At 27.8% G+C, this 12,703-nt stretch overlaps 1 protein-coding gene across 1 annotated transcript in view; it reads right to left on the bottom strand.

Moving 5' to 3' along the window:
- The window catches only part of LOC147803200 (beta-ureidopropionase-like), a 39,657-nt gene that overhangs the window by 2,044 nt on the left and 24,910 nt on the right, over positions 1 to 12,703 (bottom strand). Inside the window, exons 10-13 of the mRNA XM_087150530.1 lie at positions 10,814 to 10,895; positions 9,870 to 9,901; positions 9,286 to 9,312; positions 6,309 to 6,367 (exon numbers count right to left, since the gene is read on the bottom strand). Of these exons, the coding sequence (XP_087006656.1) occupies positions 10,868 to 10,895 (28 nt within the window). The 3' untranslated portion in view covers positions 6,309 to 6,367; positions 9,286 to 9,312; positions 9,870 to 9,901; positions 10,814 to 10,867. The remainder of the gene's footprint in view (positions 1 to 6,308; positions 6,368 to 9,285; positions 9,313 to 9,869; positions 9,902 to 10,813; positions 10,896 to 12,703) is intronic.

Here is a 12,703-nt window from a genome sequence, read left to right as displayed (position 1 = left end):
AGTGAGTGTCAATTATGGTCAAGTCCTTCTGCAAAGAGATATCCTGTAGTAATTCTTTTGTGACATAAACTGAAGAAGCACAGGAACTGTCAATTGCATCTACAACTGACTTTATTGCATCAAAATTGTTAGCGTAAAAACGTGCAGCTTCAATCCATGTACCCCACCTAGTTATCACAGGCTGTGGAGGTAAGAGCAAATCAGGATACACTTCTTTATACAATTTTATGCGCACAGGTGCCTTGAGAAAAACTTTCTTGATACTAGAAATTAAATCATTCACAGAGAAGAATACTTCTCGAACAGTCTCAGCCAGTCTGTGAACAGCATGAGCCAAACATGTAATATGAAGCATTCTGGGATAAAAAATTTCCATTGCTGCTGCAGATTTGACCATATACGGAGCATCATCACTGACCGTATACCGTCGCCTTTCAACACTAAAATACTCTAGATCAATTTCAAACCAAGTTAAACGCTGTTGGGCTAAAATTCAATTTATAGAATTTCTGTACTTTTTAACCATGAAAGTTAAATTTTTTCTCCAAATGATAACCCACTAATTTTGGATTCTTAAGCTTGAAATCACGTCGTTGTGACCGCAATGTAAATTTTTTTTTCGATAGTTCACCGGTAAAAAAAGTTTTACGGCCAAAATAGTTTCAGCTAATTTATGACTTGAAAATAACAAGCTTGAACTTTTTTAAACGTTAGGTCATTGTAATTATACGTTAGTCCAAAAAAATCATCGTTAGTACTCCAACTGAAAAAAAAGTTGCGTTCAAATCATGTATTAGCTTACTTTTGACCTAGAAATGAAAGCTTGAGTTTTGTCCACTAAACATTACTCAGTCTAAGGAATCATTAGCTCAACAAAAGTTTTCGTTAATCCATATACCAAGAGAAGTTAAAGCCAGAACAAATGTTTGCTCGTTAATGCTCGAGAAAACACAAGTTTAATACATACCTTTAAACGTTAATTTATGGTAAGAAAGTGTTAGAACTATGTAAATTGAATAAACTTTTGTTAACCTTTAAACGGTATATTATTGTAAAAAACGTTAGCACTATGTTAACTGAATAAACTTTTGTTAACCTTACAGTTAAAACATCTTAACGATTGTAATATCAGACGATTGTAACATTATCATTTTGCCTACTATTTGTGTTAATTCAGAGCTGCCATCGCATTGCTTTTGGTAGTTCCCTCCTTCCTAAAGGGAGTAATTAATATTCTAACCGGCAACGATCAAGCTTATCCGGCTTAAGCTCATTTGTTTATGTTTTGTTTTCCTAATTTTTAATAAATGTTATTAAGTTTAATCTTGGTGACTATTCAATAAGTCCATACTCAGTAACCGCAGATACCGCACTGTCGCACAGGATTTTTTATGGATCTATTTGAATAATTATATTCAATTTCGAACTGTTTATTTTGTTAAATAAAAGATGACTTTCCTTGCGAGAGGCAGGAAAGAAGATTTGCTGACTATTGCTACCGAAATGGGCGTTGCGAACGTTGAAATTATTCGAACTTAAGAAATGCATGGTAGAAAACGAAAACTACGAGGAAGATTTTGTGAAAGAATTGTTGAGTTCACTTATAGAAGAGAGAAAACTGCCCGGATGTCATGTTGGCACCAAAACACATTTTCGAGTGACACGCCCTCACCACGCATGTTTTGAAATTTGGGATGGGTACCAATTGAGGACAATCTAAGAGCTGTTCTCTACAGTCAAGAGGTGCCGAAGCTGGCGGCCGCTATAGTCTAGACTAGACCTTTGATGTTATCTGAAGATCCATGGAAACGAAGACAACAACAATCTGTAACATATCTATAATAGCGAATGCGGTTGTGATCCTTTATCATATCGCAGTTTAATCACAAAGCAAACACTTACTATTTGATATAGACCCATAAAAATTACTGGGTGTTAAGTCTGGATGTCCCTGGAAAAATTCGGGGGGGGGGGTCGTCATCTGACCCGTCCTATCCAATTACTAGGATGTTCATTATTTAGGAAATCATAAACGTCTGTCTGATATTGAGTAGGGTGTTCTCTCTCAGTGAGAAATGAGGAACGCATAACTTCTTGCAATTGTGGTATTAACTACAGTTGCAGCATATCAATGAATAAACACAGCCGCGTTCGCGACCATTGATCGTTGCATGTTGCAGAGAGCGCAACAAGAAATTGACTTGAAACTTGAAGCTTCAAATTGCATATTTATGATTAAAAAAAATGTGGTGTTTCCTTGTCAGATAAAACAAACTTCGTTAACGTGTTGATAATATATTTTTTGTTATAAGCATTCCAAACCCTCACAGGGAATCGGGATACACTCTGTATATAGATAATATCTAAATATTCCGTAGTTACACCAATGGAACACGAAACTTCGATATAAATTTTATAAAAATATGAATTTTAAGATAATAGAAAAGCAAAGATAATTAACGGACAATTAAAAGCAAATTAAAGATAAAAATTAGAAACGACATATATTCTAGTTTTTTCGATTATTAAAGCATTTAAAATTTTGGCACACTGTGCCTTCAAAAATATATATTTAAATGTAGTAGGTTTTGAATTTTTAATAATTTTTTGTTAACTTTATAAAAATTACTTTATTTGTAAACTAGATATTTTTAAAGTTTTTTTTTAGTGAAAATGCTTTTAAAAAATGAAATATTCAATAAAACATAAATTAATATCTTTGCATTTTGGAATTTTAATATAATAGTTTTTGCGTTCTTTTTAAAATTCAGTGAAATTAAGTTGCAAAGCAATTAAAATAATTTGTAACAATATTAAGTAGATTTTTTCCAATTAACCATCGGCTGTTGGTGTACATTGAGCCCCCAAGGTCTGTATTTGGCCTCAACCCACATTAATTAAGTTTATAAATTAAGTTTACATTTTGAGATTAGTAAATAACAAATTTAGCTGAAAGATTAAGTTTAATAATTATTAATGAATCTATAATAGTCTGTGAAAATTCAACTATTTCAATTCAATTATTTTATTTTAGAATAAAAAAGTGGGTTTTTCTAAAAATAATTATAAAATCAAATAAATAAATGAAAGTTGTTGGATTTGTTTGCGCATGGGTAACAGAAAAAAAAACAATATGTAAAAAATTATGCGCATCACACAAAAACTATGTGAAATTAGTTTATATTGATACACTTATTTTTTTACAGACACATTAAAACAAAATATTGCAAACACTGCCATATTAACTCTAGTGGACTATAATTTCAGAGGCATTTAATAAATCGTATTCGATAAAAGATTGTGTGAGTTTATAAACAAGGTTTTTGATATTAGTTATATTCGAATCAGCGCATCATCTATAATAACCTTAGTAACGGAAATTGTACAAAAATGATTCTGCTTTAAACAATATTAATATTCAATATAGGGTGTTTTATAATGATTGCTCTTAATATATCAATAATAATTTTATAATTATGTCATAGACGAAACCATTGCCTTTGAAGTAGCACATTATTATTTAGGAGTAAAATAAAAACGAGTTACAAAACAAAAACGAAATAACTGATACTATTGTTTACCCTTTTGACCAAAAAAAACCTGCTTTTCTCGATTTTAATTCCAGTGTTTTCGGAAATGATCTGGATATTGAATCGTTGGAATTTAAATAAAACTTTTTATCACATGAATAAAAATTCATTTATAACCCTTTATTGATGTAGAATTACATTTAATTATTTACATACCCATATTTATAAAGTCTAATTTTTCTCATTACACTAGGCCTAATCCAGATTTCGGACATTTACCATAATTGAACAAATTCATATATTAATTTAGAACTTCTGATCAATGTGTAAATTGGACCGTTTTTTTTATCGCTTATGACCGTTAAAAAAAAGTTTTCTATTGCAAGTTGCCAACATTATTGTTACCATGAATGACCGAAATCAGCAGAATGTCGACTTTCATCGGTGAATATTAACAATCACATTGGTGAATGTCCGAAATACTTGTTATACCCTATTGAATATTAATTTATTCATTGATATTATTTTATTTATTCGAGATTTTAATACCTGCTGAGGATAGATTAGGAGAAACAGTACCGGGCAGTGGCACTTGACCTTACAAAAAACATTGATGTATGTCATACAGGGCAAATGTATACCGGGCACATAACTAGACCTAGAGTATGTTTCGGACATTTATCAAAGTGACTATGTGTTATCAACATGCACCAATTTCGGGGCCGGGATGGCTCAGGGGATAGAGCGTTCGCCTTGCAATGAGATGAACAGCGGGTTCGAATCCCCGCGATAGCTGGTCGATATGAATTCCGCATCCAGTTTGCATAGAACACAGTGCTGATGTGAAATATCCTCAGTGGTAGACGGATCATGGGTTAGAGTCATCTTGCCGTCTGGCTAACCGAAGCAGGTTTTCGTGGTTTTCCACTCCATGTAACGCGAAAAAGGGTTAGCTCCATCAAAAATTTCACCAATGAGGCAAATTTCTCCCAATACTTGATTCCTTGTCTTCTGGATTGGGTTCAAAATTTCAAGGCTGCGTTGTTGAACATTAGCAGTCGTAAACGCAAAAGTTGGGTCGGCTGTTCAACGACGGTTACAAAAAATCACAAATTTCGGTCATTTATCGTAACATTATAACAAGACATGCATTTTTTTTCTTATATACTTTAACACAGCTGCCAATTGTTGTTATCAAGAGTTTTTTTCTAGTAATAGTAAAATGAATATATTAATATTTATATTTTGATTAATTAATATGAGTATCAACTTGTAGTTCCCCAAATTTTAACCCTTCTTCTGAAACTTTTGGTCCTTAGAAAAGATGATAGAAATGTATCTGAAAAGGTGTTCACAGAATATTTACTACAAGATTAACTATCCTGGTTTTTGTTTCACAGCATGGGGTTTGGCCCTGACTGGTTAGAAAAGATATTAACGAATGGAATAATGATCCCTAATTATCATGAATCTGAGACATATGTTCCCTTCTGTCAAAGTAGTGAATGATTTGTCAGAAAGAGCTGTGAAGCTAATTCAAGAATTGGTCAATTGTCATTGCAAAATAGCCTCAATTTTTTTTAAAGAGGCAAACGAATTACATTTACAATGATTGTTATTATTAATTAAATGTATAATGTACTGTCTAAACTGAGCCAAATGTTTCAGTTACTGCTTAATATAGCTAGCTTGTTGTGAAAAACTAGTTTCTATTAAAAAAAATATTTTTGTTCTTGTCTCAGCGCGTATGAAACGATATAGTTTAAAGATTAAATCAGTAAATAGTACTGAGCAGAGATAGAAAATCGATAAATGCCTTAAAATTTTGTAAGCATTCTTATTTTTCTATACAGAACGTCACAGGGCAGGTGCACCTTCGATTTTTTATAAGTATTTTTTTCACATATATTAATTCAACGGTCTAGTATTTGCGTTATTCAAAAAATAACACCTGAATTTAAAATGCAATTTATCAAATAGGAAGGTATGCAATAAGTATTACTTAAGTAGGAATATTAACATAGCAATATTTTTATTCGAGTCAAAAATTTGAATATTTCTTATAAGTTATAATTTTTTATAAACTAATCCAAAACTTGTAATTATTCACGTAACTTGTAAACCTGTGATTAGTAAGGAATTCCTGCATTATTCAAGAACAGAATTTTTAATTGAATTACACTGAGTTGATGACTTCCTAAAATAATTCTTGTTAGTTATATGAGCTCAACATTTTTCATTAAATGGCTATAAATTTATGAGCTTATTAAAATTATCATTAGATAATGAATATAAGTAATTAATGATAAAGATTATCGTTGTAAAAGGAATATTTTTCTTTATCATTGAATAAGGATGATTTAAAATGTTAATCTATAAGTTCAACAAATTTCTTAGAGTATCCCAATGAGTTAATAATCTTAACTTTGGTCAGCATTTCAAAACGTTTGGAAAAAGTGAAAAGAGCAGTACAATAAGCGAGCAACAGCTGAATATAAGCGACCTGAATAATTACAAAAAGCGAGCAACAGCTGAATCCCCAGAATTGAAGAGTGGCACCCATGTTTATAAAGCCATCGACATAAATTCAACACATCAAGTATTAAAAGTTCTGAATTGTGTAAATGTCACATTGTTGTAAGATAATCTGGACATAATTGAACACATCAAGTTCTTAAAAGTGTGTTTTGAATTGTCAAAATGACACATTGTTGTAAGATAATTTGCAATCACAGTTATAAGTATTTAAAAAAGTGTAATTAAATGTAAAACTCTTACCCTGCTCATTATTCAAAGGAACTTTCTTGCATTGCTGAATGGATTCGAGAGCATAAAATCTGAAAGACAAAAAGTAAACTTTAGTTCTAAATAAGAATATTTTTGTTAACAATACAAGACATTTTCAAAGTCGTATTTTTCAAACAAATAGCTAAATTAATCGCGTAATTAAAATAATTCTTGGTATTAGTCCATGAGTTCACGTAATTTTTTTCATGTCATGATGAAATTCTTACTTTATTAAACCAACTCTAGTTAATCCCCTCAGCACTTACAGCCTTTTTCAGGGAAATCATATGCTAAAACAAATTAGTTTTTTCAACAAACAGGAATGATTTAATGTATTCTTTAGAATAATTTTTGTAAAACGCTGAACACATAAAAAATATCAGTGATAAAAAAAAATCCTCTTTTTTCAGTTTTAAAATCCATCTTAAAAATACAAAATGCAGCTAGTGGATTCCAGGATTGTACTGACCTCTGTACTCGGTAGTAAAAGTTTCAAAAGAAAATTTTAAATTGCTCAATTGCAATTATGTTCAATTTTGATTTTCTTAATACTTGCTCGACATGATTAATTGCTTCTCTTACTAATTATTTTGAGAGAAAAACATTGTTTTTAAAAATAAATTATTAATAAAATCAAGATGCTGTAACAAAACATAATCTACAGCTTTCGACTCTTTTCTCATCATGTACCTAGTCTTGTACTACTTTATTCGAAAAAATATTGCAGACCACTCGAATATGTAACATTATTCCCTTCTAAATGTTCCATCTTTTTTCAGTAACGGCTATTGCTACTTAAGATATATCTGAAGTATATTTCTTTACTTAAAATTTACGATCAGAGTTAGTAATGTCAAGTTCTACCAACATTTGAAATGTGGAATTTTCTATTTAAATATTTTCCATAATGTTTTACTTATTATATTGGAAAAAGTTTTTCGAATATACTTTGTAAATTCAGAGCTCTATATTGAAATTTAAACTATGTATCAAAGAAAAAAATTAAAAAAAAGAGTCCCATATTTACTCCACTTTTCATTATACGAAATTCTTGAAATACACAAAATTCGCTATGCCATTCCGTTGTATCACTGATTTATTTAAAATACTGTTGTCATTTCGATTTAATTTACAATTGAATAATTTATTTTCAGGTGGTTTGGAAGCTTGTTTAGGGGGTAGGGGACGGTGAATAAATTTAATGCTTGTAAATGTTTTGAACCATGTAAAAAAAGTTCCTTATTTCAAAATGTATTCTAAATTTTTAAAAATGATTTTTATGATATAATTGATACTATGTCTAATATGTTGGAGAACATTTTAGTAATTTTGAAAATTCTTGCACCAGCTATAGAATGTTGGAACATGAAATTTTTAATTAATTAAAGAAGACTATTTTTTCTAATTAGATAAATATTTAAAATTTTTTACGCAATTTTATTGTATCCCTGGTTTGCATAAATTACTGTTGTTATTCGATTTAATTTATCTTGAAATATTTATTTTTAGGTAGCGTTGAGGCCGTAATAGGTGGTGGTGAGTAAATTTTAAATTTTGTAAGTGATGGTAACCAAGTGAAAGTATTTCTTGAACTCAAAAATATATTTCAAATTCATAAAATGATTTTCATGCTCTAATTTATAACATTAAATGGAAATATTTTAAGAACACTTTAGAAATGAAACTTCTTATACGACAGATATAGAATGTTGGAAAAATGAAGTTCTTAAAAATTTAATTATTAAAATTCATTTATTTATTTAGATGGTAGTGCGGGAGTTATCGTGAGCAAAAGCAAGAAAATTTGAAACTTTAAAAATTACACACAGAATGTTCCGTATGACCACCCTTAATAGACATTTTTCGACACCTTGTCAAAAATAGAGTGATAAAAACTTTCATAATAATAAATTATTTAAATTTTATCACACTGAAAATAAATGGACTCTAAATTACGTATTAAAAAAGAACTAAATGAGCAATAAAATATAGAACTTATGAAGTATTGGAGTCTACTAAATAATTTAGTCCTTATTCTCTGTTACTCAGAACTTGTTTAAAAATAAAAAAGTATAAACATTAATAAAATTTTATTAGTAGATCTGACAAGAGATTTTCTAACTTTCAAAGCTGCAAACAAGAAGTGTCTAGTTTTATGCAAAATAGTTGCACTAAGATGACAGATCCAAGCCAGATATTTGAAAATAGTTAATTTTGAAACAATTGATTCAACTTATGCAAATAAAAACCCTCCCGTATTTCAATATTATGTTAATAATGTATCTTAAAAATTAATTGTCCTAAAATGGTAAAATGACTTAACTTTAGTTGTTGTTTAAGTTAATTTTCACTTTTAGGTCACCTTTGTCCCTTAAAAGATACAATGAACCAATCATAGAAGAGAAAAAAAATTAAATTATGATCATTCTTAATTAAAGAAAGAATTTGAAATTTCATGAAATATTTGCATACTTAATATATTAAATAATCATGCAAATTATAAATAAATTAAATAAAATAAAATAAATCCTTTTAAGAAAAAAAAATTTCAAACGGTAATATAATGTGCAATTTTTTCAGTATTGTATCAGTATTGCATAGATTGTAAAATTTTGTTATATGTACTATCTTAATATGTAAATCAAAAAGGATATATTTATGCTTATATTCTGAAGGGTTAATTGCTGAATATTTTAACATTACCAAATTTTATTTTGAAAGAAATTATCTTAAGAAATAATAAAAAAGAAAATACTTTAAGGTAACACTTTTCTATGTCTCAATTAACATATTTATTTACTTCATTGAATATATGTAAAAAGTATGTCGAAATATATTTTATGTTGGTCGATAGTGTGCAGGTTAATTACATTAAAATAATATTCCATAAATTATGGTTCGCCGAATGTCAAATTATCTAAAGAATCGCTTATACACAAAAATATTAAGACTGATAAATCATATTTACCATAAAAATGTCCAAAATCCTTGTGTGCTGAAAAATAAAATATAATGACGCTATTTTTTTATGAAATAACACACTAATAATATTAAAAATAAAGCAAAATACTCAAAAAGATTTGACAATGCTAAACACTAAACAAAGTTTTCCTTACAGTGACAATTTTTTTAAATGATAAAAACTATCGTAACTGATCAAGTATACCTAATTAAAATGCATATCCAACAGCTTTTTTCAAGATGACGACTAGCATGTTTAATTATTTAATTGCAACAAAACATGGGAAGTTTGGTTTTTATTTTTAATAATTATTATGAGGAGGAAAAAAAACTTAAATTTTTTTTTATAATGATGAAATTTCACTGTATTTTTACTTAGTATTGATGAAAGTTTATTTTTTCAAAAATAAAAATAAAAAGTATAAAAGATAGTTCTAACACATCTTACTAAAATCTACACAAGAGAAAAATTTCAGAAACATATATTTATCGTTTACTCCATTTAAAAAAAATCTAGTAATACTAAAAGCATTGTACAATTTGAACTTAACAAATACCTTCATTATATTATTATATCAAATGAGATTTTACCTGGTTTTCCATCACCCATTTGGAAAAGTTTCCTGAAACAAAGAAAAGTCTTTTTACATTTGAATTTAAATTGGCACTTTAGAGAACTTAAGGTTTAAGAGAGGGGTAAAAAATAAAACTCTAATCCATTTACAAAATCAACACAATTTTATATGCCTCTATCAAAACACGAATAACATTAAAATCGATTTTATACAAGAGAATACCAGGCTATTCCAGCATATTAACACAATACGATTGTAATACGATAAATAAAAATGTGTACAACCAAGAAAATTTTCCAAAAGAATCGAAGAGGTTATACTTTTATACTTATTGCCTATTAACGATTTTGAATAAATTTACAATAACGATTATAAATAATAACGATTTTGATGCAATAAATTTCTAGTAGAAACACCATACAAGCAAAAAATTTTTACAATTTTCAGTTATCATCGCACAGGGCATAATTTTCATTTTTAGTTACCATCTTTGTTAGATTCTATTAAAGAAAAATGAGAATTTCAAGTACAAAAAAAATTCCCAGTGGTGTATTCAAGACTCCTTATATTTGAAGACAATTTTATTTAATGCTGGGAGCATTTATTTATACATTGGAGCTCATATAATTTACCAAGAAATGTCAAAAAAATAATTAACTTAAAAGTTAACGTATATATAAATGAATTTAAACTATGGAAACCATTTTTATAATATAGCAATGTAGATAAACAATAACTAATAAAAAAGCAGAAAAATAAATAATTCAAAAATATAAATCAAATTTGAAAGTGATACATATTAATTAAATAAAACATCTACATAAAAACCTATTTTAACTAAAACCATTATAACGATATTACAATGTAAATAAACAACTGACATTAAGGTAGTAGAATAATAAATATCACAGAAATAAATACAAATTAAATTAAATATGAACATTAAAACTAATTACTTACAGTTCCAACCCGATTGATTGCACAAGTAAAATAGCCATTGGCAATAGCAGCACATCATGTCTCTATGGGCCACATGGGTTCACTATTAATATATTACATCAATTAAAGATATTATGCATACTTTTTGTTCAAAATCATTCATGATTTTAACAAAAGAAATAATTGGAAAAAAAAAGTTTCATTATATTTAAACATGTTAACAAACTGTGGATAAGAGAAAAAATAATAATATAAATATGCCTTGGATCACAATTACTTTAACCATATTGCCACTTAATGTATTCTTGTTAAAAGAATGATACATTTAATTTTATTTAGAATAAGCCTTAAAAAAATCTTATTTAAGATGAATTAAATAAGTATAAATGTATACATATAGTAAGAAACAGATTTACAAAAACATTAGTGGAGAAAATTGCATCAGAATGAATGAGAAGTTTAATAGCAACCTTGATAAGGAAGAAGCAATTTGGTGCTTTATAATAGTAGCATTAACTAGCATTTGAGTGATAAGAAATTTTTCTTTAAGAGAAAAAGAAATTTTTCTTTCTCTGAATTGAGCAACATAGTGAGAAACCAATTTCTTACAGATGAAAATAAACAGACTAATTGGTGGGAAAATTGGGTTAAAACTCTTTAAGCAAACTGGTTTGAATTAAGTGGGAAAAAAAACATTTTTAGCTTATTACATCAAAATTGTTTGTCTTATTATGTTTTGTTTTAAAAAAGTTGTTAAAAATTTTATGGGAAAAAAAACAATTCAAGAAAAGAAAAGAAAGATCAATGTATTCTGATGTAATTGATTTCTAATATTTGATGTAAAAATGAAGAAAAAAAAACATTCGAAAATTTAATTTGAAAGTTGCAGTTTAACTATAATTTAAATTAAAAGTTATATAGATTTTGGAAAAATTAATTTAAAAAAAAACTTAAATAAGAATAAATAATTTCTATTTGATTTAACAAGTTTGAAACAATCTTAATTTGCAATTTGTTATATGTTAGTGCATACCTGCCAGCTTCTACGCATTTGGCGTAAAATTTTATTTTTATATTTAAAGTGGTAGTAAATATACACTATTTTTTCTTTTATAAATTTATATTTTAAATTATTTTCATAACCAGTATTCTTAAAGGAATTAAGCATATATGTTAATATGTGTTACTATCATGGTTGTCAGCTGAAGCTTCTTGAAATACAACTTATTTTTGTATTTACAATTGAAATTTTAATTCCTTTTTACTACCACTGGGTTAAATCATAATGGAAGGGATCAAAAGTTGGCAGGTATGTTAATGGAATGGAATATATAAAAAATTAAACTGTTTCTTTTCTTTCTTTTTTTTTACATACAATTTCACAATATATATTTCTGATAACATTTTTCTAAAAGTATAAATTAAAATTTATATTGTTGTTGTTGTTTCTAATGCCACTGGTCACTACCAGCAAGCCTGCTTAGTGAAACTCGTCAATTTAAATATAGTTATATATAATTTCATTATTTCAAATCTGCCAATTCACAAATCATGGCTTCATAAATAGTTATACACAAAACTATGAAATGTGAATGCATAAAATTAGCTTACCTCACTACAAAAAATATTTAATTCATTAATATCCGTACTTAAATTTATTTTAGAGTTAGAAATGTTGAAAATTTACTCATTTACAACATGCAATTAAATAAATAAAACCTCAAAAATTATTATACTATTGTTATAAGATTAATCAACAAGAGAGAATATTAACGAAATTTCGAAAGTAATTTTTTAAGAAGTAAAATATTAACTAGTTATGTTGTATCTATTTAGTATGATTAGTATTGTGATTGTATAGATAAAAACTTACGATACAACATAAGCAAAAAGACAAGACAAGTAAAGATT

Source organism: Parasteatoda tepidariorum, chromosome 9, assembly GCF_982258835.1.
Source record: "Parasteatoda tepidariorum strain Cologne lab strain chromosome 9, Ptep-v5.0, whole genome shotgun sequence".
In the NCBI taxonomy this organism is placed as follows: domain Eukaryota; kingdom Metazoa; phylum Arthropoda; class Arachnida; order Araneae; family Theridiidae; genus Parasteatoda; species Parasteatoda tepidariorum.
The sequence above is the reverse complement of the archived record's forward strand: the minus strand, read 5'-3'. Positions and strand labels throughout refer to the sequence as shown.